Here is a 25,318-nt window from a genome sequence, read left to right as displayed (position 1 = left end):
GTCTCTCTCTCCCTCCCTTTATCCAGGGAGGTCTCTCTCTCCCTCCCTTTATCCAGGGAGGCCTCTCCCTCCCCCTCGGTTTCATTCTAGTTCTATGTCTCTACCTCACATAAGTCACAATCGTGAATTTTTTATTTGTATTTATCCTAGTCCTGCAATTATTTCTCCTTGCCTATGTACAGTAACCCCCTTCTCCTGTACTGCCATTCTCCTTTTCTCAGTCCTCTCTCTCTCTCAGTGTCTCTGTGTACAGGAAAGAGGGATAGTCATGGAGGACAGGGTTTCACTGCAGTCTCAATATTTAATGGCTTGCCGTGGACCTGCTGCCTTTCAATGAACCATCTGGGTCATGAGCTTTTTATTATTCACCAGCCAGGTGAGGCGGCAGGAAGCCAGGAGATCAGTCTGCTGTGCCCGTGAGCCTGTGCCGTACAGTCTGTGGGTCAAAAGTGATACGTAGGAGTGGAGCTTCCTTTTCCATGACCTGAATAACACTTTGTATGAGATCCCATCACCTATCCTGTTTCTTCAGATCAGTGTAGAAGAATGAGATGGAGCCATATTGAGACTACTGAGAAACTCAGGCTGTGTGAGTGTACAGTACGTACATAACCAGATGTTGTCCATGTCTGAAGAGGATTAAAACAACTGAAAGAGGGGCAGACCTCTTCACGTGTCTGCATCATCTCTGCACCGTAACGCCGATTGTTCCCACAACATATTGGCATAGTGCTATACTCACAACTGGAGGACGAGCACCATCTCGGAGGCCATCTCGTAGACCTGGTGCAGGTTGACCACCCGCTGGCTGGCCGTGGCGAGCTCCAGAACGGCCACCTCGTGGATGATCTCCAGCCTGCAGTCCTGGCCCTTCCTCCTCTTCCTCATGAACTTGGCGGCGTACTCCTGCCCCGTGCACTTCTCCACACACTTCCTCACCACGGCAAACTTCCCCCTGAGGAGAAGAGGGTGTTGCGTTAACAGTTATGTTTCACTGAGAGGTTGTATTCTAGTTCACAGAATAAGGTAGACTAGAAAGCAGCTGGAAAAGCCTCATGCCATCTACAGTAGGTTAATTTATTCACCATCAAAGTTATTATAAAGCCTTTTAACTATGGTAACTGTAACCATGGTAACTGTGACTATGGTAACCGAAGGCAGTCTTTCATTTGTTAATGCCAAGTTGACTACATGACCTAGTTCCACTGACCCAATACTGTCTTTCTACCAACTCACAAGAATGACACAAAGCCGCAATGAACGTTTGAATTTCAAGTCTTGTGAAACTAAATGAACTAATCGCAGTGCATCTCATTAGAGCTGAATGCCGTTACAAATCAAAGGAACCAATGTACAAGCAGCGTATTTACACAAACTTATTTCCCCCCGTGGAACCTTTTCATCTCAGTGAGAGAAGAGACTTGAGCTGTGTGTGTGTGTGATGGCGTTGATGAGAGAGAGAAAGAGAGGGGTGTTCTAGTGATTCTGAAACCGGCACACTTGTTATCGTTGGAGCTTAACATCCCTTTGTCTCCTTGGCATTTCTACAGGATGAAGTCATCCCCCGTCCCCAGAACCCAAGTGGGCCCTTTTTCTCACCGTTACAACCGTCTGCTTTGTGGCTCTGACCCACTTTGAATGTGGACTGTGATGATGCAGGAGCAGGGGCCTGGTCTGGTGTGAAGAACACACAGCGAGTGTGTTGTGTCCCAAATGGTGCCCTATTCCCTATGTAGTGCACTACTTTTGACCAGGACCCCATAGGGAATAGAGGGTCCTCTCTGAGAGAAAGGAGTGCATGAAGATGACACACCCACATCAAGATGACACACCCACATCAGCCCCCCCTCTTGGCTGCTGTCAACTGTCAGACTCCAGCCACCCTAGTCATAGACTGTTCTCTCTGCTACCGCATAGCAAGCAGTACCAGAGTGGCAAATCAAGGTCCAAAGGGCTTCTTAACAGCTTCTAACCCCAAGCCATGAGACTCCTGAACAGCTAATCAAAGGGCTACCCAGACCCCTCTTCTACACTGCTGCTACTCTCTGTTTATGATTGATGCATAGTCACTTTAACTCTAACTACATGTACATATTACCTCAATTACCTCGAGTAACCAGTAACCCCTCCACATGGCCGATTAATTAGGTCCGATTTCAAGTTTTCATAACAATCGTATTTTTTTTTTTTTTTTTACACCTTTATTTAACTAGGCAGGTCAGTTAAAGAACACATTCTTATTTACAATAACAGCCTAGGAACGGTGGGTTAACTGCCTTGTTCAGGGGCAGAATGACAGATTTTTTACCTTGTCAGCTCGGGGATTCAATCTTGCAACCTTACGGCTAACTAGTCCAACGCTCTAACCACCTGCCTCTCATTGCACTCCACGAGGAGCCTGCCTGTTACGCGAATGCAGTAAGAAGCCAAGGTAAGTTGCTAGCTAGCATTAAACTTATCTTATAAAAAAACAATCATAATCACTAGTTAAACTAGTAATATCATCAACCATGTGTAGTTATCTAGCGTGTCCTGCGTTGCATATTATCGATGCAGTGCGCAGTCGCGAAAAAGGTTCCTAACCATAAACATCAATGCATTTCTTAAAATCAATAAACAAGTATATGTTTTAAACCTGCATATTTAGTTAATATTGCCTGCTAACATGAATTTATTTGCCTGCTAACATGAATTTATTTGTCAATTCTCTTGCAACAGAGTCAGGGTATATTCAGCAGTTTGGGCCGCCTGGCTCGTTGCGAAATGTGTGAAGACTATTTCTTCCTAACAAAGACAGCCAACTTCGCCAAACGGGGGATGATTTAACAAAAGCGCATTTGCGAAAAAAGCACAATCGTTGCACGACTGTACCTAACCATAAACATCAATGGCTTTCTTAAAATCAATACACGGAAGTATATCTTTTTAAACCTGCATATTTAGCTAAAAGAAATCCAGGTTAGCAGGCAATATTAACCAGGTGAAATTGTGTCACTTCTCTTGCGTTCATTGCACGCAGAGTCAGGGTATATATGCAACAGTTTGGGTCGCCTGGCTCGTTGCGAACTAATTTGCCAGAATTTTGAGTAATTATGACATAACATTGAAGGTTGTGCAATGTAACAGGAATATTTAGACTGATGGATGCCACCCGTTAGAAAAAATACGGAACGGTTCCGTATTTCACTGAAAGAATAAACTTTTTGTTTTCGAGTCTAGTTTCCGGATTCGACCATATTAAATGACCTAAGGCTCGTATTTCTGTGTGTTATGTTATAACTAAGTTATTGATTTGATAGAGCAGTCTGACTGAGCGATGGTAGGCACCAGCAGGCTCGCAAGCATTCATTCAAACAGCACTTTCGTGCGTTTTGCCAGCAGCTCTGCTGTTTATGAATTCAAGCCTATCAACTCCCGAGATGAGGCTGGTGTAACCGATGTGAAATGGCTAGCTAGTTAGCGGAGTGCGCGCTAATAGCGTTTCAAACGTCACTCGCTCTGAGACTTGGAGTAGTTGATCCCCTTGCTCTGCATGGGTAACGCTGCTTCGAGGGTGGCTGTTGTCGATGTGTTCCTCGTTCGAGCCTAGGTAGGAGCGAGGAGAGGGACAGAAGCTATACTGTTACACTGGCGATACTAAAGTGCCTATAAGAACATCCAATAGTCAAAGGTATATGGAATACAAATGGTATAGAGAGAAATAGTCCTATAATTCCTATAATAACTACAACCTAAAACTTCTTACCTGGGAATATTGAAGACTCATGTTAAAAGGATCCACCAGCTTTCATATGTTCTCATGTTCTGAGCAAGTAACTTAAACGTTAGCTTTCTTACATGGCACATATTGCACTTTTACTTTCTTCTCCAACACTTTGTTTTTGCATTATTTAAACCAAATTGAACATGTTTCATTATTTATTTGAGGCTAAATTGATTTTATTGATGTATTATATTAAGTTAAAATAAGTGTTCATTCAGTATTGTTGTAAATGTCATTATTACAAAAAAGAAAAATCTTTTTTTATTTTTTATATTATTATTAATTACTATTTTTACATTTTTTTATTTATTATAATTTTTAAATCGGCCGATTAATCGGTATTGGCTTTTTTTTGGTCCTCCAATAAAATCGGTATCGGTGTTGAAAAATCATAATCGGTCGACCTCTAGTAGACAGTGATACTATTTTGTTGTTGTATTGTTTCCAGGCCAACGCAACATACCTCACATTTATATACAATTTAAGTGCAATGGTATTGACTTAACTAAGGGGAGTGTATTTGCCAGGACTAGGAAAGGTTATTTGAACTGAGAGGTTTGCAGTGGAACAGTCCAGAGCCAGCCAAATCTCTGGTAAACAGGTCTAAAGAATGATGACTTTGGGAGGCTGATTAACACACAGTGTTTTTGTGAGCGATAGCCATGAGTGCCCACAAACACACACAAGGATTTTTACAGATCACGTCAAAACAGAGTGGCCGTCGAGAGAGACTGACCTCTGGAAGTGGGCCAAGCTGCCAAGGGTGGACTTTGAGTAAACACCCACCCTAAAATCCTTCCCTGACCTTCGCTCCCCTCATACAAGCCTTAGAGCTTGAAACTCAGAACCTCAACCACAAATCACATGCTCCTTTTTGTGTCCGAACTGCTTTACCCCTCATTGCACACGCAGATAAAGTTAAATGGTGTAAGACTGTCCTCAGTCAACACCCGTGTCTTTCAAGGAAAGGAAACAGCAGGATTGGGATCAATTTAGAAAGTAAACCAAAATCCAATTCCAATTTCCCTCATTGAAAAGCATTGAAGAGAAATTGGAATTTCACTCCACTTCCAGAATTGACTGGAATTTACATGGAATTGACCACAAACCCTGAAACACAGCGGTCTTGAAGGTTGAGTTACTGCTCTCATTGAACAGCAGTCATATGTCTCAGGCTGTCTTTACTGTATGTTGATATGGATGGATGGATGGATGGATAGGGGCATCCTCCCTTTCTTCTCCTGAGAGCAGTGTCACTAACCTGCATCATGTACAATACTGTGTACAATACTGTGCTTTCTCCTGAGAGCAGTGTCACTAGCCTGCATCATGTACAATACTGTGTACAATACTGTGCTTTATCCTGAGAGCAGTGTCACTAGCCTGCATCATGTACAATACTGCGATGGCGTGCTAGAGACTGGGAAGCCAAGAGGGATAGATCTGACTAGCGAAGAGGAAACATCCAGTGCAGTCATGCCTGCCTGACGCCACCATGCTGAACGTCATGTTGTCGGGGCAGGAGTGGAAACGGACTGGATGAAATGGAGTTGGTTTTGAACTCTAGAGAACCTCAAGGGGGGAAAAACAACTTACTGGACAGTGTATTTCTGTGAAAAACAACTACAACAAAACAGCCAAGTTCGTGATATAATAATGGTGTTTTTAGTCTTGTTAAATATATAATATATACAGACAATATTTTGACCGTTTTGGAAACGTTAGAATGTTTTCTATCCTAATCTGTCAATTATATGCATATTCTACGATCTGGGCCTGAGAAATAGTCTGTTTACCTTGGGAACGTTATTTTTCCAAACATAAAAATAGTGCCCCCTAGCTGAAAGAGGTTAACTTTTCTGGCGCAGGCGTTCCGCTAGCGACCCACCTAAACAACATCCGGTGAAATTGCAGAGCGCCAAATTCAAAATACAGAAATAGTCATAATAAACATTCATAAAAAATACAAGTGTTATACATTGGCTTAAAGATGAACTTCTTGTTAATCCAGCTGCTTTGTCAGATTTCAAAAAGGCTTTACGGCGAAAGCATATCATGCGATTATCTGAGGACAGCGCCCCGCTTACAAAAGCATACAAACATTTTACAACTAAGTAAAGAAATTACAAAAGTCAGAAATAGCGATAAAATGAATTACTTACCTTTGAAGATCTTCATATGGTTGCAGTCACAAGAGTCCCAGCTACACAATAAATGTTCATTTTGTTCGATAAAGTCCCTCTTTATATCGCAAAAACTCTGTTTTGTTGGCGCGTTTTGTTCAGGAATCCACTGGCTCAAAGGCGGTCAAAACATGCAGACGAATACATCCTAATAGTACCGGTAAAGTTTGTCGAAACATGTCAAACGATGTTTATAATTAATCCTCAGGTTGTCAATTGTCTAAATAATCGATAATATTTCAACCGGACAATAGCGTATTCAATAGAAAGGAAAAACAACGAAGGGCGTGCACTCGGTCATGCGCACAAACCAGCACTGCATGATTCTACAGTCCACTGACAGAAAGGTCTCATTCTCCTTCATTTTTCAGAAAACAAGCCTGAAACAATGTCTAAAGACTGTTGACATCTAGTGGAAGCCATAGGAACTGCAATGTGGGTCCTAACCCATTAGATACTCTATAGGCATTCAATTGAAACTACCCACATCAACAACAAAAGAACTTCCTGGATGGATTTTCCTCAGGTTTTCGCCTGCCATATCAGTTCTGTTATACTCATAGACATTATGTTAACAGTTGTGGAACATTTGGAGTGTTTTCTATCCAAATCTACCAATTATATGCATATCCTAGCTTCTGGGCCTGAGTAACAGGCAGTTTAGTTTGGACACGCTTCTCAACCAGATGTCAAAATACTGCACCCAAGCCATAAGGAGTTTTAAACCCTTTACAATGAAGATCTGTGAAGTTATTTGGATTTTTTAAAATTATCTTTGAAAGACAGGGTCCTGAAAAAGGGATGTTTCTTTTTTTGCTGAGTTTAGGAGTAGCTGTTTCTTTGTTAACCGCTCAACACAGAATAGCTGTGTGAACACATCCCTTAAATTGTTTGGAAAAAATATAATTTCTATTTTATTCAGCTATGTTCAATTTTATTCTTCATACTATAAAATATACTGAACAAAAATAGAAAATAAAGTGTTAGTACCATGTTTCATGAGCTGAAATAAAAGATCCCAGAAATGTTTCATACGCACAAAAATCTTATTCGTCTCAAATGTTGTGCACAAATTTGTTTACATCCCTGTTAGTGAGCATTTCTCCGTTGCCAAGATAATCCATCCATCTGACAGGTCTGGCATATCAAGAAGCTGATTAACCAGCATGATCATTACACAGGTGCACCTTGTGCTGGAGACACTAAAAGGCCACTCTAAAATGTGTAGTTTTGTCACACAACACAATGCCACAGTCTCAAGTTAAGCGGAGTGTGCAGTTGGCATGCTGACAGCAGGAATGTCACCCAGAGCCGTTGCCAGAGAATTTTATGTTATTTTCTCTACCATAAGCCGCCTCCAATGTCATTTTAGATATTTTGGCACTACATCCAACCGGTCTCAGAACCGCAGACCACGTGTAACCACGCCAACCCAGGACCTACACATCTGACTTCTTCCCCTGCAGGATCGTCTGAGATCAGCCACCCGGACAGCTGATAAAACTGAGGTGTATTTCATTCGATAATTAAGCCCTTTTGTGGGCAAAAACACATTTTAAATTGGCTGGGCTTGGCTCCCAAGTGGGTGGGCCTATGCCCTCCCATGCCCACCCATGGCTGTACCCCTGCCCAGTCATGTGAAATCCATAGATTAGGGCCTAATTTATTTAAAATTGTCTGATTCTTTTTTCCCCAGTATATTTTAAAATAACGGCAGGTAATTCTAAGCAAATATTATCTGGTAAATGAACTAGTGTATTCCACAGCATTTTGGCATTGCCAGATCAGGGCTTAACATCAAATCGAATGTATTGATCACATACACGTATTTAGCAGATGTTATTGAGGGTGTAGCTAAATACTTGTAAATGGGACAACTCATGCTAAGTATGCTATTCTGCTAATCTGAAAATAGACTACATTTTCTTCATATCATGTTTCTTTAGACTTCTCTAAAATAAATAATGCATTATTGTGATGAAGGCTATATGACATGGATATATTAGACTTTTTAAAATGTTCAGTGCCCCTGACCAAGACAGTTAACCCACTGTTCCTAGGCCGTCATTGAAAAAATAAAAAAAGTTCTTAACTACCTAGTTAAATAAAGGTAAAATAAAAATAAAACAATTAAATCAGTGGCATGTGTGGAGGCCAGGAGATGCTAAATGTGTTTATGTTAGTGTTTATGTTAATTAACGGTCATTTACCGTGAATCCGGCAGTTATTTGCTTGACAATCACTGGCAGACAAAATGTCATTACCGTCACAGCCCTAGACTTTTTATTTTGTATTTATTTTACCAGGTAAGTTGACCGAGAACACATTCTCATTTACAGCAAAGACCTGGGGAATAGTTAGTTACAGGGGAGAGGAGCGGGGGGGGGGGGGGGTGAATGAGCCAATTGTAAACTGATGATTAGGTGGCCATGATGAGGACTGGGCTGGGGCTCTGTCCAGCACAGATGTACTACATACAGCTGGGTCCACCTTTACTTTTGAAAACACTTCCCTTTGAAAAATATAAAGATTGGAGGATTTAAAAAAAAAACGAAGCTCTTTGGCTTGTCCACAGAGGACGAAATGCCTTGGGTTAGGCTAAATATTTGAGGGTGGAATTCTCTAGGTTGGGTTTCTATGGGAAGAAGTCGGTAAAACGGCTGGTTTTCAGATGGTTGTGTAAATCATACTCTTGAGGATGTGGCTGACAGAGGCGTTTGTTATTGTCTGAAGTCAGTGTGACACAGCTGTGACTCAGTGTGAGCAAGGTGACAAGGTCAGTGACACAGTGACGTGGACACTAAACACTCCTCCCCAGTCACAGCATCCAATGAAAGCCCAAAAGCAATGCGGAGAGCAGATGTACTCTTTTGCATTCATAACATCTTAGCGGGCTGCGTCTAATCAGTCAAGTTAAGAATAAATAGTTTTGGTGCTATAGAGAACCTAGCTGAAGAGAGTCTTACAGGCTTTCCCCTGACGACGGCGTGGCTGAGTCTTACAGGCTTTCCCCTGACGACGGCGTGGCTGAGTCTTACAGGCTTTCCCCTGACGACGGCGTGGCTCAGTCTTACAGGCTTTCCCCTGACGACGGCGTGGCTGAGTCTTACAGGCTTTCACCTGACGACGGCGTGGCTGAGTCTTACAGGCTTTCACCTGACGACGGCGTGGCTGAGTCTTACAGGCTTTCACCTGACGACGGCGTGGCTGAGTCTTACAGGCTTTCACCTGACGACGGCGTGGCTGAGTCTTACAGGCTTTCACCTGACGACGGCGTGGCTGAGTCTTACAGGCTTTCACCTGACGACGGCGTGGCTGAGTCTTACAGGCTTTCACCTGACGACGGCGTGGCTGAGTCTTACAGGCTTTCACCTGACGACGGCGTGGCTGTGTCTTACAGGCTTTCACCTGACGACGGCGTGGCTGAGTCTTACAGGCTTTCACCTGACGACGGCGTGGCTGAGTCTTACAGGCTTTCACCTGACGACGGCGTGGCTGAGTCTTACAGGCTTTCACCTGACGACGGCGTGGCTGAGTCTTACAGGCTTTCACCTGACGACGGCGTGGCTGAGTCTTACAGGCTTTCACCTGACGACGGCGTGGCTGAGTCTTACAGGCTTTCACCTGACGACGGCGTGGCTGAGTCTTACAGGCTTTCACCTGACGACGGAGTGGCTGAGTCTTACAGGCTTTCCCCTGACGACGGCGTGGCTGAGTCTTACAGGCTCTCACCTGACGGCGTGGCTGAGTCTTACAGGCTTTCTGATGACGGCATGGCTGAGTCTTACAGGCTTTCACCTGACGACGGCGTGGCTGAGTCGTACAGGCTTTCACCTGACGACGGCGTGGCTGAGTCTTACAGGCTTTCTGACGACTTCTTGGCTGAGCCAATCCTTAGTACCTCCACGACTGATACACTAATCCAGCCCCTGCTGCCGTAAGGCTTCTTAAAACCTGAATAATACAGTGACATATCGGAGATATCATTTTTGGATGACATATCGTATCGCATCGTTTTGACAATATTGCAATTTGTTTTCAGCACTTTTCTATGAATGATCAAAACTAGTTATCATGGCTCTCTCTTGTCCCTCTGTAGCAGACATATTGTGAGAATTATGCTTGGAACATCAAATCGCAATAAAATCTCAGTATCGAATTCTATACATTTAGAATATATACATATAGAATCGTGAGAATCGCAATACTTATCGGCACCTAAGTATGGTAAAGTCCCTCAGTATGGTGATAATATGGTATGGTGATAATATGGTATGGTGAGGTCTCTCAGTAAGGTGATAATATGGTATGGTGAGGTCTCTCAGTATGGTGATAATATGGTATGGTGATAATATGGTATGGTGATGATATAGTATGGTGATAATATGGTATGGTGATAATATGGTATGGTCCCTCAGTATGGTGATAATATCGTGCCGCGAGGTCCCTCAGTATGGTGATAATATCGTGTCGTGAGGTCCCTCAGTATGGTGATAATATCGTGCCGTGGGTCCCTCAGTATGGTGATAATATTGTGTCGTGAGGTCCCTCAGTATGGTGATAATATCGTGTCGTGAGGTCCCTCAGTATGGTTATAATATCGTGCCGCGAGGTCCCTCCGTATGTTGATAATATCGTGCCGCGAGATCCCTGGTAATTCCCAGCCCTAGTATAGAGGCAGGGTGCTAATCAATCGTCTTATGTAAAGAAATAAACCCTGCCCTAGATGAGGTTTGCGTGGGGGCAGTGGTGCGGCCCAGTCCTAGCCTAACCAACACCCCGCCCCCCAGCCCTAGCCTAACCAACGCCCCGCCCCCCCAGTGGTGCGGCCCAGCCCTAGCCTAACCAACACCCCGCTCCCCAGCCCTAGCCTAACCAACGCCCCGCCCCCCCAGTGGTGCGGCCCAGCCCTAGCCTAACTAACGCCCCGCCCCCCAGTGGTGCGGCCCAGTCCTAGCCTAACCAACACCCCGCCCCCCAGCCCTAGCCTAACCAACACCCCGCCCCCCAGTGGTGCGGCCCAGCCCTAGCCTAACCAACGCCCCGCCCCCCAGTGGTGCGGCCCAGCCCTAGCCTAACCAACGCCCCGCCCCCCAGTGGTGCGGCCCAGCCCTAGCCTAACCAACACCCCGCCCCCCAGTGGTGCGGCCCAGCCCTAGCCTAACCAACGCCCCGCCCCCCAGTGGTGCGGCCCAGCCCTAGCCTAACCAACGCCCCGCCCCCCAGTGGTGCGGCCCAGCCCTAGCCTAACCAACGCCCCGCCCCCCAGTGGTGCGGCCCAGCCCTAGCCTAACCAACGCCCCGCCCCCCAGTGCAGCCTCATCCTGTCTGAACTCTCACCCACTGGAAGGTCATGAGGCTTTGATACCAAAACGTTTAGGATGCCTCCGATCCAATGCTGTGTGAAGTTCATCAAGTCGGCCATGAATCTGTGCTATGTTTACAGTAGGTAGGGTGCTGGACAGGGGGCCTAGACTTGGAATGCTCTAAGGCTCACACCAGGGGAGAGACAGCTAGCCTATTTATATTGTGTATAGCTGGGCCACTATCTGCATGCTATTGAGGAGAAAACTCACAACAGACTGTACCGTCAATGCAAGCAGTGCGCACTACAGCAAAATGTTCCAAGTTCAACAAGCACACATAAGCCTTTGATTTAAGGCTTGTGTACATGGAGAAACTTTTTAAGAACAGACCACAGCCTTTTCTGCAGCCATGTCAGCACATTTCCAAAGCCGGTGGCCTCACACGGACAACACCCTGAAAGAGATGGCTGTCATGTGTACACAGAACGCGGGTGACTGCTGGGTCACAGTCAATGTAAAGGAACGGTCGATTCAGAACAGATGGCTTTGGCCCTAAACCACTGGACTTCATCAAGAGGCACTAAGGTTACGTTTTTTGGACCAAAACTGTAAAACTGCACGTTTGGACCATTTGAGCTTTTGGGCTAAAGATCCCATTTTTTTTAAATAATTCATCACACATTTCATTTAAATTAAATGGACATCTTTATTTCCATACATATTTTTTTGCAGTGGCAGGCATCCAAGCAGAAAGCAGGTTTAATATAATAAGGTTTTGCATGCCAAGAGCTGAATGACTGCTCTTCTTTTATTATGAAAATATTCCACACGGTAGCCCTTGAGTGGGGAAAGTCACCTCAATGTAAGTATGTAGGTTAACTTACAGGTTAAAAGAGTGGCAATTCTAGGAATATAACATCTCTCCACCAAACTATGGTGGGGTGGGGGGGAGGGCTTGAGACAAAGTTGTTGACAGAGCTTAACTTTATTGAATTAGACTCGGCAGGATCGTCCCCTCCAAATGGCCTCTACATAGACGATTGGGCCAATATGTAAGAGTGACACACAGTTGGTATGGGTAGAGTGATAAGAGGTCATCAGGTGTCTATTAAATCTGATGGCTCTGACAGAACGATGCTTAAAAAAAGTGAGGCGAGTTCTCTTAGGGCTCTTACCACCTGTATAATCATGGCATTAAAGTTGTTGCTATGTTAGTCATGGACTGATGGAGCGGCCCGATCATCTAACCGGTAGGTGTACGGTAAACAGTAAAAACCTTCTGTTCGGCTACCTCGGGGCCAGTCAATAGCATCAAAAACACTGGCATCACAGTGCAAGTTCTATAGAATGCAGACAAGGTCTCCAGCTGACAGAAGAGTTGACCGGATACCAAAAGCCAGACTACATTATAGTCATTCAGCAGACGCTTTTATCCAGACCGACTTACAAGAGCAGACTAGAGTGTATTATTTTTATTTCACCTTTATTTAACCAGGTAGGCCAGTTGAGAACACGTTCTCATTTACAACTGGGACCTTGAGTAAAGCGCCTTGATCAAGGGCACAGACAGCTTTTTCTACCAAGTCAGTTCGGGGACTCGAGCCAGCTACCTTTCGGTTACCAGCCCAACATTCTTAACCGCTAGGCCACCTGCCACTTATAGCAGTGTCCTCAGATGTCAGAGAGAGAGAGAGGGCTTTAATCCTGGGGATCTGACCTGGCAGCAGAATTGCTTTCCCCAGCAGTTGCCCATAGGAGCAAAAGCCCAAGTTTTTAATGCTTTTTAAGTATGTTTTGGCAATAGGTTACTAGACTCACTACAAACACAATCACTTTACATGGGGGGGGATCCTAATCTTTCACACTGCCAGTATGAGTACCTGAGTAGGCGCGGCCATCTTCTCAAAGAGCTCCATTAATCATCAACGGGCACACGGAGAGTAAATGAGGCAATGGCCTCATCACCTTTAGAACAAACAGCAAGGCAGAGCAAAGAGCTCCTACTGACTGCTCATTTTCCTCAATAAGAAAATGGCCTTTGAGCTCCAGGACTGAAACCAGAGGCCTGTTTACTCCGTGTCTAATGAACTCTGACATTATGGTGACCCCCTGTGTGTAGAGGAGTGGGACAGAGAGAGAGGAAGACAGGGGTTGCCTATTCATTTGTTCTTTGGGCACAGAGAGCGACATTTTCTGAATACCTTGGGAAAGGGCATTACCTCATCGCCGTCCCCTGGGCTGCCTCGTCGCCCTGCCTTGGGGATGTCGGTTTCTAAATCCCACCGTGTCTTTTCAGTGCGGCTCAGGATCCGTTACATGGTGGTTAATCGGCCACAATAAAACATGCGGTTCACTCGCCACGCCTATGTGGAGATGAACAATTTCCATACTCGTGTTAAACTTCCTCGCCTGGATTTCTCTCTCTCTGCCCAGGCTCAGTACATGTGAAAGGGCATGACAAATTGAATTTGCTGAGGGAGAAAGGTAACACCATAGCATGTAGCACCAGATTAATCCTAGAGGGTCTCAACGGCATGCGTTAATAATCAATAGAAAACGGATTAGGCCCAGTTGATGACAGAAATGAGAGATTTCTTGCTGAGGCGTGTAACAGCTGTAGAAGGACAGAAAGTTAAAACAACGTCATTAAATTGCTTTGAAGGGAGGAAGAATAGAGTGACATACACCCCTCCCTGCCCTGCCCATCCCATCATCTCTTGACAAGAGAGTACAGAGGGATCTCGCGGATGGGGTTCAATAACAAACTTGGCTTTCACATGTCCTCCCCCCTCATTTCTCCGCGGTTGGCTGTTTCCACGGCGCTCAGCAAATGTTGCCTCCGGCCCTGCCGCGAGACTCAAACAACATGAAAAGCTTGGGCGATGATGTCATGGTATCCTGCCTGACTGTCAAGACACATAGGTTCTTCTGTGAGAAACAGACGGGGAGGTTTTGTTCAGAACATGATAGGGGTTAGTAAAGGGGGTTTGGGACCGGGACCACACTGACAGGCAGGCACACACAACGATGTGAGCTATCCCAAGGAGTGTGTGTGCAGATGACTTGATGTTTTAGATGCTGGGGGAGTATGGGAGGGCGTACCACCGCCCACAGCCTGCTGTAACTGCAGTCTAACCCTTTGGGGAAGTAGCAACTCTAAACAACACACTCTCTTATTAATACATGATGACAGAGCTTTTTTCTCCCCTGATGAGACACTGAAGGATCTACTGACCACTGGAATGTTATGGGAAAAACATCAGTACTTTTCTTCAAAACATTCAATGGTGATATGAAAGGATTATTTGAAAGGTTTTAACACTACTTTCAGTCATACAGCCCTTAGGAATATGAACCGGCTTTAATTTTGGCATAGAGACAAAACTACTAGAAGAACTGAATATCCCATATGGCTATTGTTTGAAGATGTAAACCTAGTTAAATTTATTAGAGCAGGCCTGGCAAGATCCAAAAGAGATGAAGCAAAGTGGAAATAAATGTGATGGATTTCACCAGAGAGAGCAGTAGAACGTGCTCTAGCCTCTCTCTATTTAATCCTGGGTTAACGTGCTCTAGCCTCTCTCCATTTAATCCTGGGTTAACGTGCTCTAGCCTCTCTCCATTTAATCCTGGGTTAACGTGCTCTAGCCTCTCTCCATTTAATCCTGGGTTAACGTGCTCTAGCCTCTCTCCATTTAATCCTGGGTTAACGTGCTCTAGCCTCTCTCCATTTAATCCTGGGTTAACGTGCTCTAGCCTCTCTCCATTTAATCCTGGGTTAACGTGCTCTAGCCTCTCTCCATTTAATCCTGGGTTAACGTGCTCTAGCCTCTCTCCATTTAATCCTGGGTTAACGTGCTCTAGCCTCTCTCCATTTAATCCTGGGTTAACGTGCTCTAGCCTCTCTCCATTTAATCCTGGGTTAACGTGCTCTAGCCTCTCTCCATTTAATCCTGGGTTAACGTGCTCTAGCCTCTCTCCATTTAATCCTGGGTTAACGTGCTCTAGCCTCTCTCCATTTAATCCTGGGTTAACGTGCTCTAGCCTCTCTCCATTTAATCCTGGGTTAACGTGCTCTAGCCTCTCTCCATTTAATCCTGGGTTAACGTGCTCTAGCCTCTCTCCATTTAATCCTGGGTTAACGTGCTCTAGCCTCTATTTAATCCTGGGTTAACGTGCTCTAGCCTCTATTTAATCCTGGGTTAACGTGCTCTAGCCTCTATTTAATCCTGGGTTAACGTGCTCTAGCCTCTATTTAATCCTGGGTTAACGTGCTCTAGCCTCTATTTAATCCTGGGTTAACGTGCTCTAGCCTCTATTTAATCCTGGGTTAACGTGCTCTAGCCTCTATTTAATCCTGGGTTAACGTGCTCTAGCCTCTATTTAATCCTGGGTTAACGTGCTCTAGCCTCTATTTAATCCTGGGTTAACGTGCTCTAGCCTCTATTTAATCCTGGGTTAACGTGCTCTAGCCTCTATTTAATCCTGGGTTAACGTGCTCTAGCCTCTATTTAATCCTGGGTTAACGTGCTCTAGCCTCTATTTAATCCTGGGTTAACGTGCTCTAGCCTCTATTTAATCCTGGGTTAACGTGCTCTAGCCTCTATTTAATCCTGGGTTAACGTGCTCTAGCCTCTATTTAATCCTGGGTTAACGTGCTCTAGCCTCTATTTAATCCTGGGTTAACGTGCTCTAGCCTCTATTTAATCCTGGGTTAACGTGCTCTAGCCTCTATTTAATCCTGGGTTATCTTGATTTCATTTGTATGCTGTCTGAGGCATGTGATAGTTGTTTTTAACTGTAACCATGATATAGAAAAATACTTTAAAAAGCTCCAAATATTTAGACTACAGCAAGACTGACACTTTTAGCACTCTTACCAACCTAATTCCATGACATTTGTTGACAAACTAAACTACAAGTGGTTGCACACCTTTACATCGAGTATAGCCTTTAAGCTACTCCTTTATCCAGTGAATTCATTGGAACCTAGGCCTGAAGCCACAGTCTTAAAGGGGCAGTGCAGTCAAAACTAGATTTTCCTGTGTTTTATGGATATTTCCACACCATGAGGTTGGAATAATACTGTGTGAAATTGTGAAAATGAAAATACCATGTTAGTGTAAGAGTTGTTTGAAAAGAGCGCCTGAAATTTCAGCCCATTTTGCACGGTGGAGTATTGGCCTGCCTGACGACGTTATTATGGATTATTGTGTGTAGATTGATGAGGAAAAACAATAATTTAATACACTTTAGAAAAAGGCTGTAACGTAACAAAATGTGGAAAAAGTCAAGTGGTCTGAATATATTCGGAATGCACTGTAGCTCCACATCGATCTGGTACTCCCTGTATATAGCTCCACATTGTTCTGGTACTGGTACTCCCTGTATATAGCTCCACATTGATCTGGTACTGGTACTCCCTGTATATAGCTCCACATTGATCTGGTACTGGTACTCCCTGTATATAGCTGCACAGTGAGCTGGTACTCCCTGTATATAGCTCCACATTGATCTGGTACTGGTACTCCCTGTATATAGCTGCACAATGATCTGGTTCTGGTACTCCCTGTATATAGCTGCACAGTGAGCTGGTACTCCCTGTATATACCTCCACATTGATCTGGTACTCCCTGTATATAGCTCCACATTGATCTGGTACTTCCTGTATATAGCTCCACATTGATCTGGTACTGGTGCTCCCTGTATATACCTCCACATTGATCTGGTACTCCCTGTATATAGCTCCACATTGATCTGGTACTTCCTGTATAGAGCTCCACATTGATCTGGTACTGGCACTCCCTGTATATAGCTCCACATTGATCTGGTACTGGTACTCCCTGTATATAGCTGCACAGTGATCTGGTACTCCCTGTATATACCTCCACATTGATCTGGTACTCTCTGTATATAGCTCCACATTGATCTGGTACTTCCTGTATAGAGCTCCACATTGATCTGGTACTGGTACTCCCTGTATATAGCTCCACATTGATCTGGTACTGGTACTTCCTGTATATAACTCCACATTGATCTGGTACTCCCTGTATATAGCTCCACATTGATCTGGTACTGGTACTTCCTGTATATAACTCCACATTGATCTGGTACTCCCTGTATATAGCTCCACATTGATCTGGTACTGGTACTCCCTGTATATAGTTGCACATTGATCTGGTACTGGTAGTCCCTGTATATAGCTGCACAGTGAGCTGGTAGTCCCTGTATATTGCTGCACAGTGAGCTGGTACTCCCTGTATATAACTCCACATTGATCTGGTACTGGTACTTCCTGTATATAGCTCCACATTGATCTGGTACTGGTACTCCCTGTATATAGCTCCACATTGATCTGGTACTGGTACTCCCTGTATATTGCTGCACAGTGAGCTGGTACTGGTACTTCCTGTATATAGCTCCACATTGATCTGGTACTTCCTGTATATAGCTCCACATTGATCTGGCACTGGTACTTCCTGTATATAGCTCCACATTGATCTGGTACTTCCTGTATAGAGCTCCACATTGATCTGGCACTGGTACTTCCTGTATATAGCTCCACATTGATCTGGTACTTCCTGTATATAGCTCCACATTGATCTGGTACTTCCTGTATAGAGCTCCACATTGATCTGGCACTGGTACTTCCTGTATATAGCTCCACATTGATCTGGTACTTCCTGTATATAGCTCCACATTGATCTGGTACTGGTACTTCCTATATATAGCTCCACATTGATCTGGCACTGGTACTTCCTGTATATAGCTCCACATTGATCTGGTACTGGTACTCCCTGTATATACCTCCACATTGATCTGGTACTTCCTGTATATAGCTCCACATTGATCTGGTACTGGTACTCCCTGTATATACCTCCACATTGATCTGGTACTTCCTGTATATAGCTCCACATTGATCTGGCACTGGTACTCCCTGTATATAGCCCCACATTGATCTGGTACTCCCTGTATATAGCCCCACATTGATCTGGTACTGGTACTTCCTGTATATAGCTCCACATTGATCTGGTACTGGTACTCCCTGTATATACCTCCACATGGATCTGGTACTTCCTGTATATAGCTCCACATTGATCTGGTACTGGTACTCCCTGTATATACCTCCACATTGATCTGGTACTTCCTGTATATAGCTCCACATTGATCTGGCACTGGTACTCCCTGTATATAGCCCCACATTGATCTGGTACTCCCTGTATATAGCCCCACATTGATCTGGTACTGGTACTTCCTGTATATAGCTCCATTCTTTTGTATTTTATTCCTCGTGCTACTATTTTTATTATTATTTATTTAACTCTGCATCATTGGAAGGGCTCGTAAGCAAGCATTTCACAATAAAGTTTACATTGTTGTATTCGGCGCATGTGACAAGTAAAACCCCATTTGATTTGAAATAAGCAGAAAAGACTAAACACAGGTGACACATGCCCAGTAGAACACACAGGTGACACGTGCACAGTAGAACACACAGGTGACACGTGCACAGTAGAACACACAGGTGACACGAGCACAGTAGAACACACAGGTGACACGAGCACAGTAGAACACACAGGTGACACGAGCACAGTAGAACACACAGGTGACACGTGCACAGTAGTACACACAGGTGACACGTGCACAGTAGAACACACAACTCAAATTGAGTTCCAGGCTAAATAACCAGGTTCATAATCTCCTGGCGGCTGGCGTACTTACAAACAACCCAACCAAATGAAACAGCTTAGTAGGGTAATTTATTAGTCAAGTGCTTACTTCAGCTTTACAGCCAGATAACTTCATTAATCACATGATTTACAGAAATAAGCATACAAGGCCAACCAAAACAAAACACATGATATCTACGCACGGCTCGCACTAGTGCCTCAATTCAGGCGTCCAGACATCGTAATTAAATGTTTCTCATTGAGGTGGTAAAGGACTAATGGTCATAATATCAGTAGGTACAGTATGGCCACTGTAGATTGTTAGGCATCATGCATCTCCAGCTACCTTCATGACATCCATGCCTTATGGCTGAAAAATCTATTTGTAATCGGATTATTGCACCATATAAAACACGTTAGACATGTGCTCGGCCTAATTCAACTTAATGGGAAATGTTGAGTGTCACAGTAACAGAGGTGGTTTCAGGACTAAAGTGAATTCCAGCTACATCTGAGACCTGGGAACAGTGATTCATTGTGGGCCTTTTCTAAAAATACTCTAGCCAATGTTCCATGAAGTTCCCCTATGGCAAAATATAACTCTTGTTCCCAGTACCTAAGCTTCAGTCTCAGGCTAGATAGCAGTTTCCATGGTATTCTGCCAAACAACAACACATATAGCAGAGGCAACCAATCAGATACCATGAAGAGATGATCCTACAGACAGAAATAGTATGGGGTTCACATTTTAAAAATATTTTTCTACAGTTTGATGATCCATGATAAATTAATTAAGAGTAAGTACGTTCATAGCAACAAACATCAGCTAGAGATTGTGGGGCTTTGGCCAGAGGATGCTTGTGACCAGTCACCCGATGGGAACTTCCCTAGCAGCTGGTCACTGGGCAGAGGGAACGATGATCTGATTCGGATGTGGTTTAGTCAAACACTTTGAAGTGAGTGCCTTTGGCTAATCTCAGACGCAACGGCAGGTCGTGTGATGCAAAACCACATTCTGAATGTCCCTCTTATGAAATAAATGGCTTAAAACGTCAGACAGACATACATAGCTCAAATGCCTTCTATAAAGGACAATGCCTTTGACATCCAACAGGGCTAACACACTTCTTATCAGCTTAATCCAATCTCAGAGGAGATATACCGTAGGTCAGGAATCATCAACTAGCCGTGAGCTGATTTTTCTTCTTCTTGAGTGGATGGTCAGGGGGCCGGAACGTAATTACAAATCATTTGTAGACTGCAAATTGACCACAAGAAACCCAAACAGATATAACATATGACTAAAACATAATCATTTAAAACTTTGCTTACATTTGTATAAAATCACATAATTTATATATCTCTCTATTATGCGCGGGAATACTTTGGAACAGATTTCCAAAATGTAAATCACATGGAGCTGATTGTTTTACATAAAATACTGTATAAACACCAGCCAATGTAAAAAAAAAAAATATATATATATATATATATATATATATATATATATATATATAACCTGCTGTAGGTTTTGCTTGGGGTCAACATGGTGCCATTTACAAGGTTGAGTGTGGTGTTTGCATTGCCTAGTCTAAGTGGCGCTCTTTACAATGCTCACAGGGCAAAAGATACTATGCCCTGACTTTGACTAGCATGTTAAGAGAGCTGTGTGGAAAGAGGAGGCTGAGCTATTTCCACTCATTTAAAAAAAAAAAAACTGGAATCCCCCTTCTTTCTCTGTCAGTGAAGCAGAGAAAGAACCACAGAGTTTCCACAGACTTTCCCATGAAGTGGACTAAAGCCATTATTCAGTGGTGAAGTTTGGAGTTTCAAAGTGCCAATGACAAGATAGTCTTGAAGTATTTCCCTTGGCATCATTGAATTGAGAGGGTAAATACAGCAGGCTATGCAGTATTTACCGGGTGTTTCATCGTACTTTATAACACGGAGGGAGCTGCGTTTAGGCTAAGTCGCTGCTGCAACTAAAGGCAATTTGAAACATACAGCCCATTGCCAAATAATTTGCTTAGATAAATGTAGATATTTAAATCAAGTGTTTGTGAACTGCATTTTTTGTATAAGAAGGAAAGGAATCCGTCCCAAGACAAGGCCTGGTGAAGACTGGCTGAAAACGGAGGGGATTTCCTCACAGAAAAGAAGCCATGTGCTTCACTGATGCTTTTTTACAATTTATCAGACACATCAGCTCACAGATCAAACACTCAGCAAAGATATGACGACTCGAGTGACCTTGTTGTGGAGAAAATGCAAACCCAACGCTATAGCCTGCCATGCATAGCCTTCTCAAACAAGAGAGGCATGATTTTTCAGCTGGCACCCTATATGCAAGGTTGAACATTAAATGCACTAATGGCTTGTCTCCAAGTGCACGGTGACATTGACGCAAATCCCTTCAATGGATTCCCCAATTTACACCGATGTGTACAATCAAAAATACATGTTGCAACCCTTAACTGCTGGACAGAATATCATGCCATAATGTTAAATAACTTGTGGTGCAGACAAATACCTACACAATGACAGCGGGAAAGGAGCTCTGACTACCACAGCTAACTACAGATAGCTATACCACAGCCAGAAACGGTGATATTTGAATATAAACTATTCCAAGAAATGGCAACATTTTTTTACACGACATCTTCAGCATTATCAGAAGTATGGAAACAGACAGCCACTGTAGCTCAGAAGTTCTTCAGACAATTCACAGAGAGACAAACTGACAAGCTGGATAGATGCTCAGCACCAGATCTACAGTAACGTTATTTACTAAGAACGTATTAACGTTAGTTACCTGCCGAGCTCTTTGCCCGGAATGATGGTGTAGTGGTCAGTGAATGGTTCATTCTTGATAAGAGTTTTGATCTCGGAAAGTAGCCCAAAACAGTTCTGGTTTGGTTCGGCTACCTGGCCATAGTGGCACTGCGTTCGGCTCCTTGTCTCTCCGCTCCGGGGACATTCAGGAATCATCGTGTCGATTCGATCAGGGCTGAATGTTTTACAGCGTGCTGTCTCCTCCTGTCACTTTAAAACAAATCAGACAACGACAGCAACCCGAACTTCCCTAGTAGGCTAGAAGACTAGTAGTAGACGTTGGCTAAAATATGACCGCAAAAGTAGCAGTACTTCACTGCTTTAGGAGTGATAAAATAAGACCGCATCCCTCATGGATATTTCAGAGGAGAAAACTGTTACTTTCATGTTTAATTAAATGATGTCGAAGCGTGCAACAATGTATCAATATTTTAAACTCAACTGACTGTTTGTAACCGGGCTGTATAATCTGATTTCGCTCGCTCACCTGTAATCTGATTTCGCTCGATCATCTGTCTGAACAACGGATGAAATAATATATTTCAAATTTACAGTCAGATACTTTGTCTCTGTCACCGTGGTAGCACTCTTGATTGACAAGCAATTTGACCAAATAGGGTGGCGCACGCTTCTTCACAACAGGCAGGGAGAGGGCTCTCCACATCAATAATGTATATAAACCCTGGATTGTCTTTTTATGCATTGGCCAATGAGTGGATTTGAAGACTGTTTTCGGCCATATTGGCCCTCCTCAGAAACGCAGTCCTCCATAAGAATTAATGGAATTCTACAGCATTTAATTTAAATGTTTCAAGGACAAAATGTATGTATTTAAGTGTTTTTTGTTAACATTAGTACTTCATTTTTAATGTTTATGTTTAGTTCACATAATATGGGCTGTATTCATCGACCTGGCCAAGGCTTTTGATTCTGTCAATCACCACATTCTTATCAGCAGACTCAACATCCTTGGTTTCTCAAATGACTGCCTCGCCTGGTTCACCAACTACTTCTCAGACAGAGTTCAGTGTGTCAAATCGGAGGGCCTGTTGTCCGGACCTCTGGCAGTCTCTATCGGGGTGCCACAGGGTTCAATTCTCGGCCGACACTCTTCTCTGTATACATCAATGATGTTGCTCTTGCTGCTGGTGATTCTCTGATCCACCTCTACGCAGACGACACCATTCTGTATTCTTCTGGCCCTTCTTTGGACACTGTGTTAACTAACCTCCAGACGAGCTTCAATGCCATACAACTCTCCTTCCGTGGCCTCCAACTGCTCTTAAATGCAGGTAAAACTAAATGCATGCTTTTCAACCGATCGCTGGCCACACCTGCCCGCCCGTCCAGCATCACTACTCTGGACGGTTCTGACTTGTAGTATGTGGACAACTATAAATACCTAGGTGTCTGGCTAGACTGTAAACTCTCCTTCCAGACTCATATTAAGCATCTCCAATCTAAAATGAAATCTAGAATCGGCTTCCTATTTCGCAACAGGGCATCCTTCACTCATGCTGCCAAACATACTCTCGTAAAACTGACTATCCTACCGATCCTTGACTTCGGCGATGTCATTTACAAAATAGCCTCCAACATTCTGCTCAGCAAACTGGATGCAGTCTATCACAGTGCCATCCGTTTTGTCACCAAAGCCCCATATACTACCCACCACTGAAACCTGTATGCTCTCGTTGGCTGGCCCTCACTTCATATTCGTCGCCAAACCCACTGGCTCCCGGTCATCTATAAGTCTTTGCTAGGTAAAGCCACACCTTATCTCAGCTCACTGGTCACCATAGCAGCACCCACCCGTAGCACACGCTCCAGCAGGTATATCTCACTGGTCACCCCCAAAGCCAATTCCTGCTTTGGCCGCCTTCCAGTTCTCTGCTGCCAATGACTGGAACGAACTGCAAAAACTCTGAAGCTGGAGACTCATATCTCCCTCACTAACACCAGCTGTCAGAGCAGCTCACAGATCACTGCACCTGTACATAGCCCATCTATAAATAGCCCATCCAACTACCTCATCCCCATACTGTTATTTTTATTTTTATTTTGCTCCTTTGCACCCCAGTATCTCTACTTGCACACTCATCTTCTGCACATCTATCACTCCAGTGTTTAATTGCTATGTTGTAATTATTTTTCCACTATGGCCTATTTATTGCCTTGCCTCCCTTATCTTACCTTATTTACACACACTGTATATATTTTTTTCTATTGTGTTATTGACTGTACGTTTGTTTATGTGTAACTCTGTGTTGTTGTTTGTGTTGCACTGCTTTGCTTTATCTTGGCCAGGTCGCAGTTGTAAATGAGAACCTGTTCTCAACTGGCCTACCTGGTTAAATAAAGGTGAAATAAAAATGAGAAAAACATATGTATTAAGGTCTGTAATATAATAAATGTGGCAAAAACAAATGTACACATTAATAAATGCATTTCTATAGCTTCCAACATATTTTTTACAATGGAGGAGGAGTAACAAGATGGAGGCCTGGTGGCTTCAAAACAGCGCCCTCTATCAGTCATCTATTGTTTATAAATAAATCATTGCTCCATACCAGTTAGATCTGCTTACAGTGGCTGCAGTGCCAACAGTCTTATTCAATTAACTTCAATTTGCTTTAAATATCCTAACTGGTAATCGGACACAGCACAACCATTAGGTCACTGGGAGCTGGGAGAATTCCCAGGAAGATGTAATCCATCGATTGTCAATACATTCCCCTTGTCTAACCTGTATCCGTTTTCATAGTATTTTGTCATAGTAAAATCTGGGCAATGTGCACAAACCTGAACACATTAACCTGTGAGAGTCGTCAGAATAGAAGAGAGAAGAGTACATTACAATATAATACTTTATTGTTTATCTAGTAGTAGTAGTAGTACTATTCATAGTATTAGTATTAGTAGTAGTAGTAGTAGTGGTAGTAATAGTAATAGTAGCAGAATTAGTGTTAGTAGTATAAGTGATAGTGGTAGTAGCAATGATAGTAGTAGTAGTAGTGGTGATAGTAGTGGTAGTACTGCTACTACTACTACTACTAGTGGTTGGGGTTGTAGTAGTAGTGGTAGTAGTGGTAGTAATAGCAGTAGTAATAGTAGTAGTATCAGCAGCAGTAGTGGTAATGGTAGTAATAGTTGTAGTAGTATTGTAGTATTAGCAGTAGCAGTAGTAATAGTAGCAGAAGCAGTAGTAGCAGTAGTAGAGGTAGTAGTGGAAGTAGTAGTAGTGGTGGTATTAGTAGTAGTAGTAACAATATTAGTAGTGGTAGTGGTAGTGGCAGTAGTAGTAGTAGTAGTAGTAGTGGTACTGGTAGTGGTGGTAGTGGCAGTAGTGGTAGTGGTAGTATTGGTAGTGGTAGCAGTAGCAGTAGTAATAGTGGTAGTAGTAGTAGAGGTAATGTTAGTGGTAGTAGCGGTGTAGTAGTAGTAGTAGTAGTAGTGGTGGTAGTAGCAGTAGTGGTAGTGGTAGTGGCAGTAGCGGTAGTAATAGTAATAGTAGCAGTGGTAGAAGTGGGAGTAGTTGTAGTGGTAGTAGTTGTAGTGGTAGTA

At 43.6% G+C, this 25,318-nt stretch overlaps 1 protein-coding gene across 1 annotated transcript in view; it reads right to left on the bottom strand.

Annotated features, from left to right (window-relative positions):
* Positions 1–22,235, bottom strand: part of LOC139583293 (serine/threonine-protein kinase 17A-like) — a 54,145-nt gene extending 31,910 nt beyond the window's left edge. The window contains exons 1-2 of the mRNA XM_071414201.1: positions 21,735–22,235; positions 743–955 (exon numbers count right to left, since the gene is read on the bottom strand). Of these exons, the coding sequence (XP_071270302.1) occupies positions 743–955; positions 21,735–21,910 (389 nt within the window). The 5' untranslated portion in view covers positions 21,911–22,235. The remainder of the gene's footprint in view (positions 1–742; positions 956–21,734) is intronic.
* Between the last annotated feature and the right edge of the window lie 3,083 nt (positions 22,236–25,318).

The sequence above is a fragment of the Salvelinus alpinus genome, chromosome 8, assembly GCF_045679555.1.
Source record: "Salvelinus alpinus chromosome 8, SLU_Salpinus.1, whole genome shotgun sequence".
NCBI classification, from domain to species: domain Eukaryota; kingdom Metazoa; phylum Chordata; class Actinopteri; order Salmoniformes; family Salmonidae; genus Salvelinus; species Salvelinus alpinus.
Note: the sequence above shows the minus strand (reverse complement) of the source record. Positions and strands in the feature narration are given on the sequence as shown.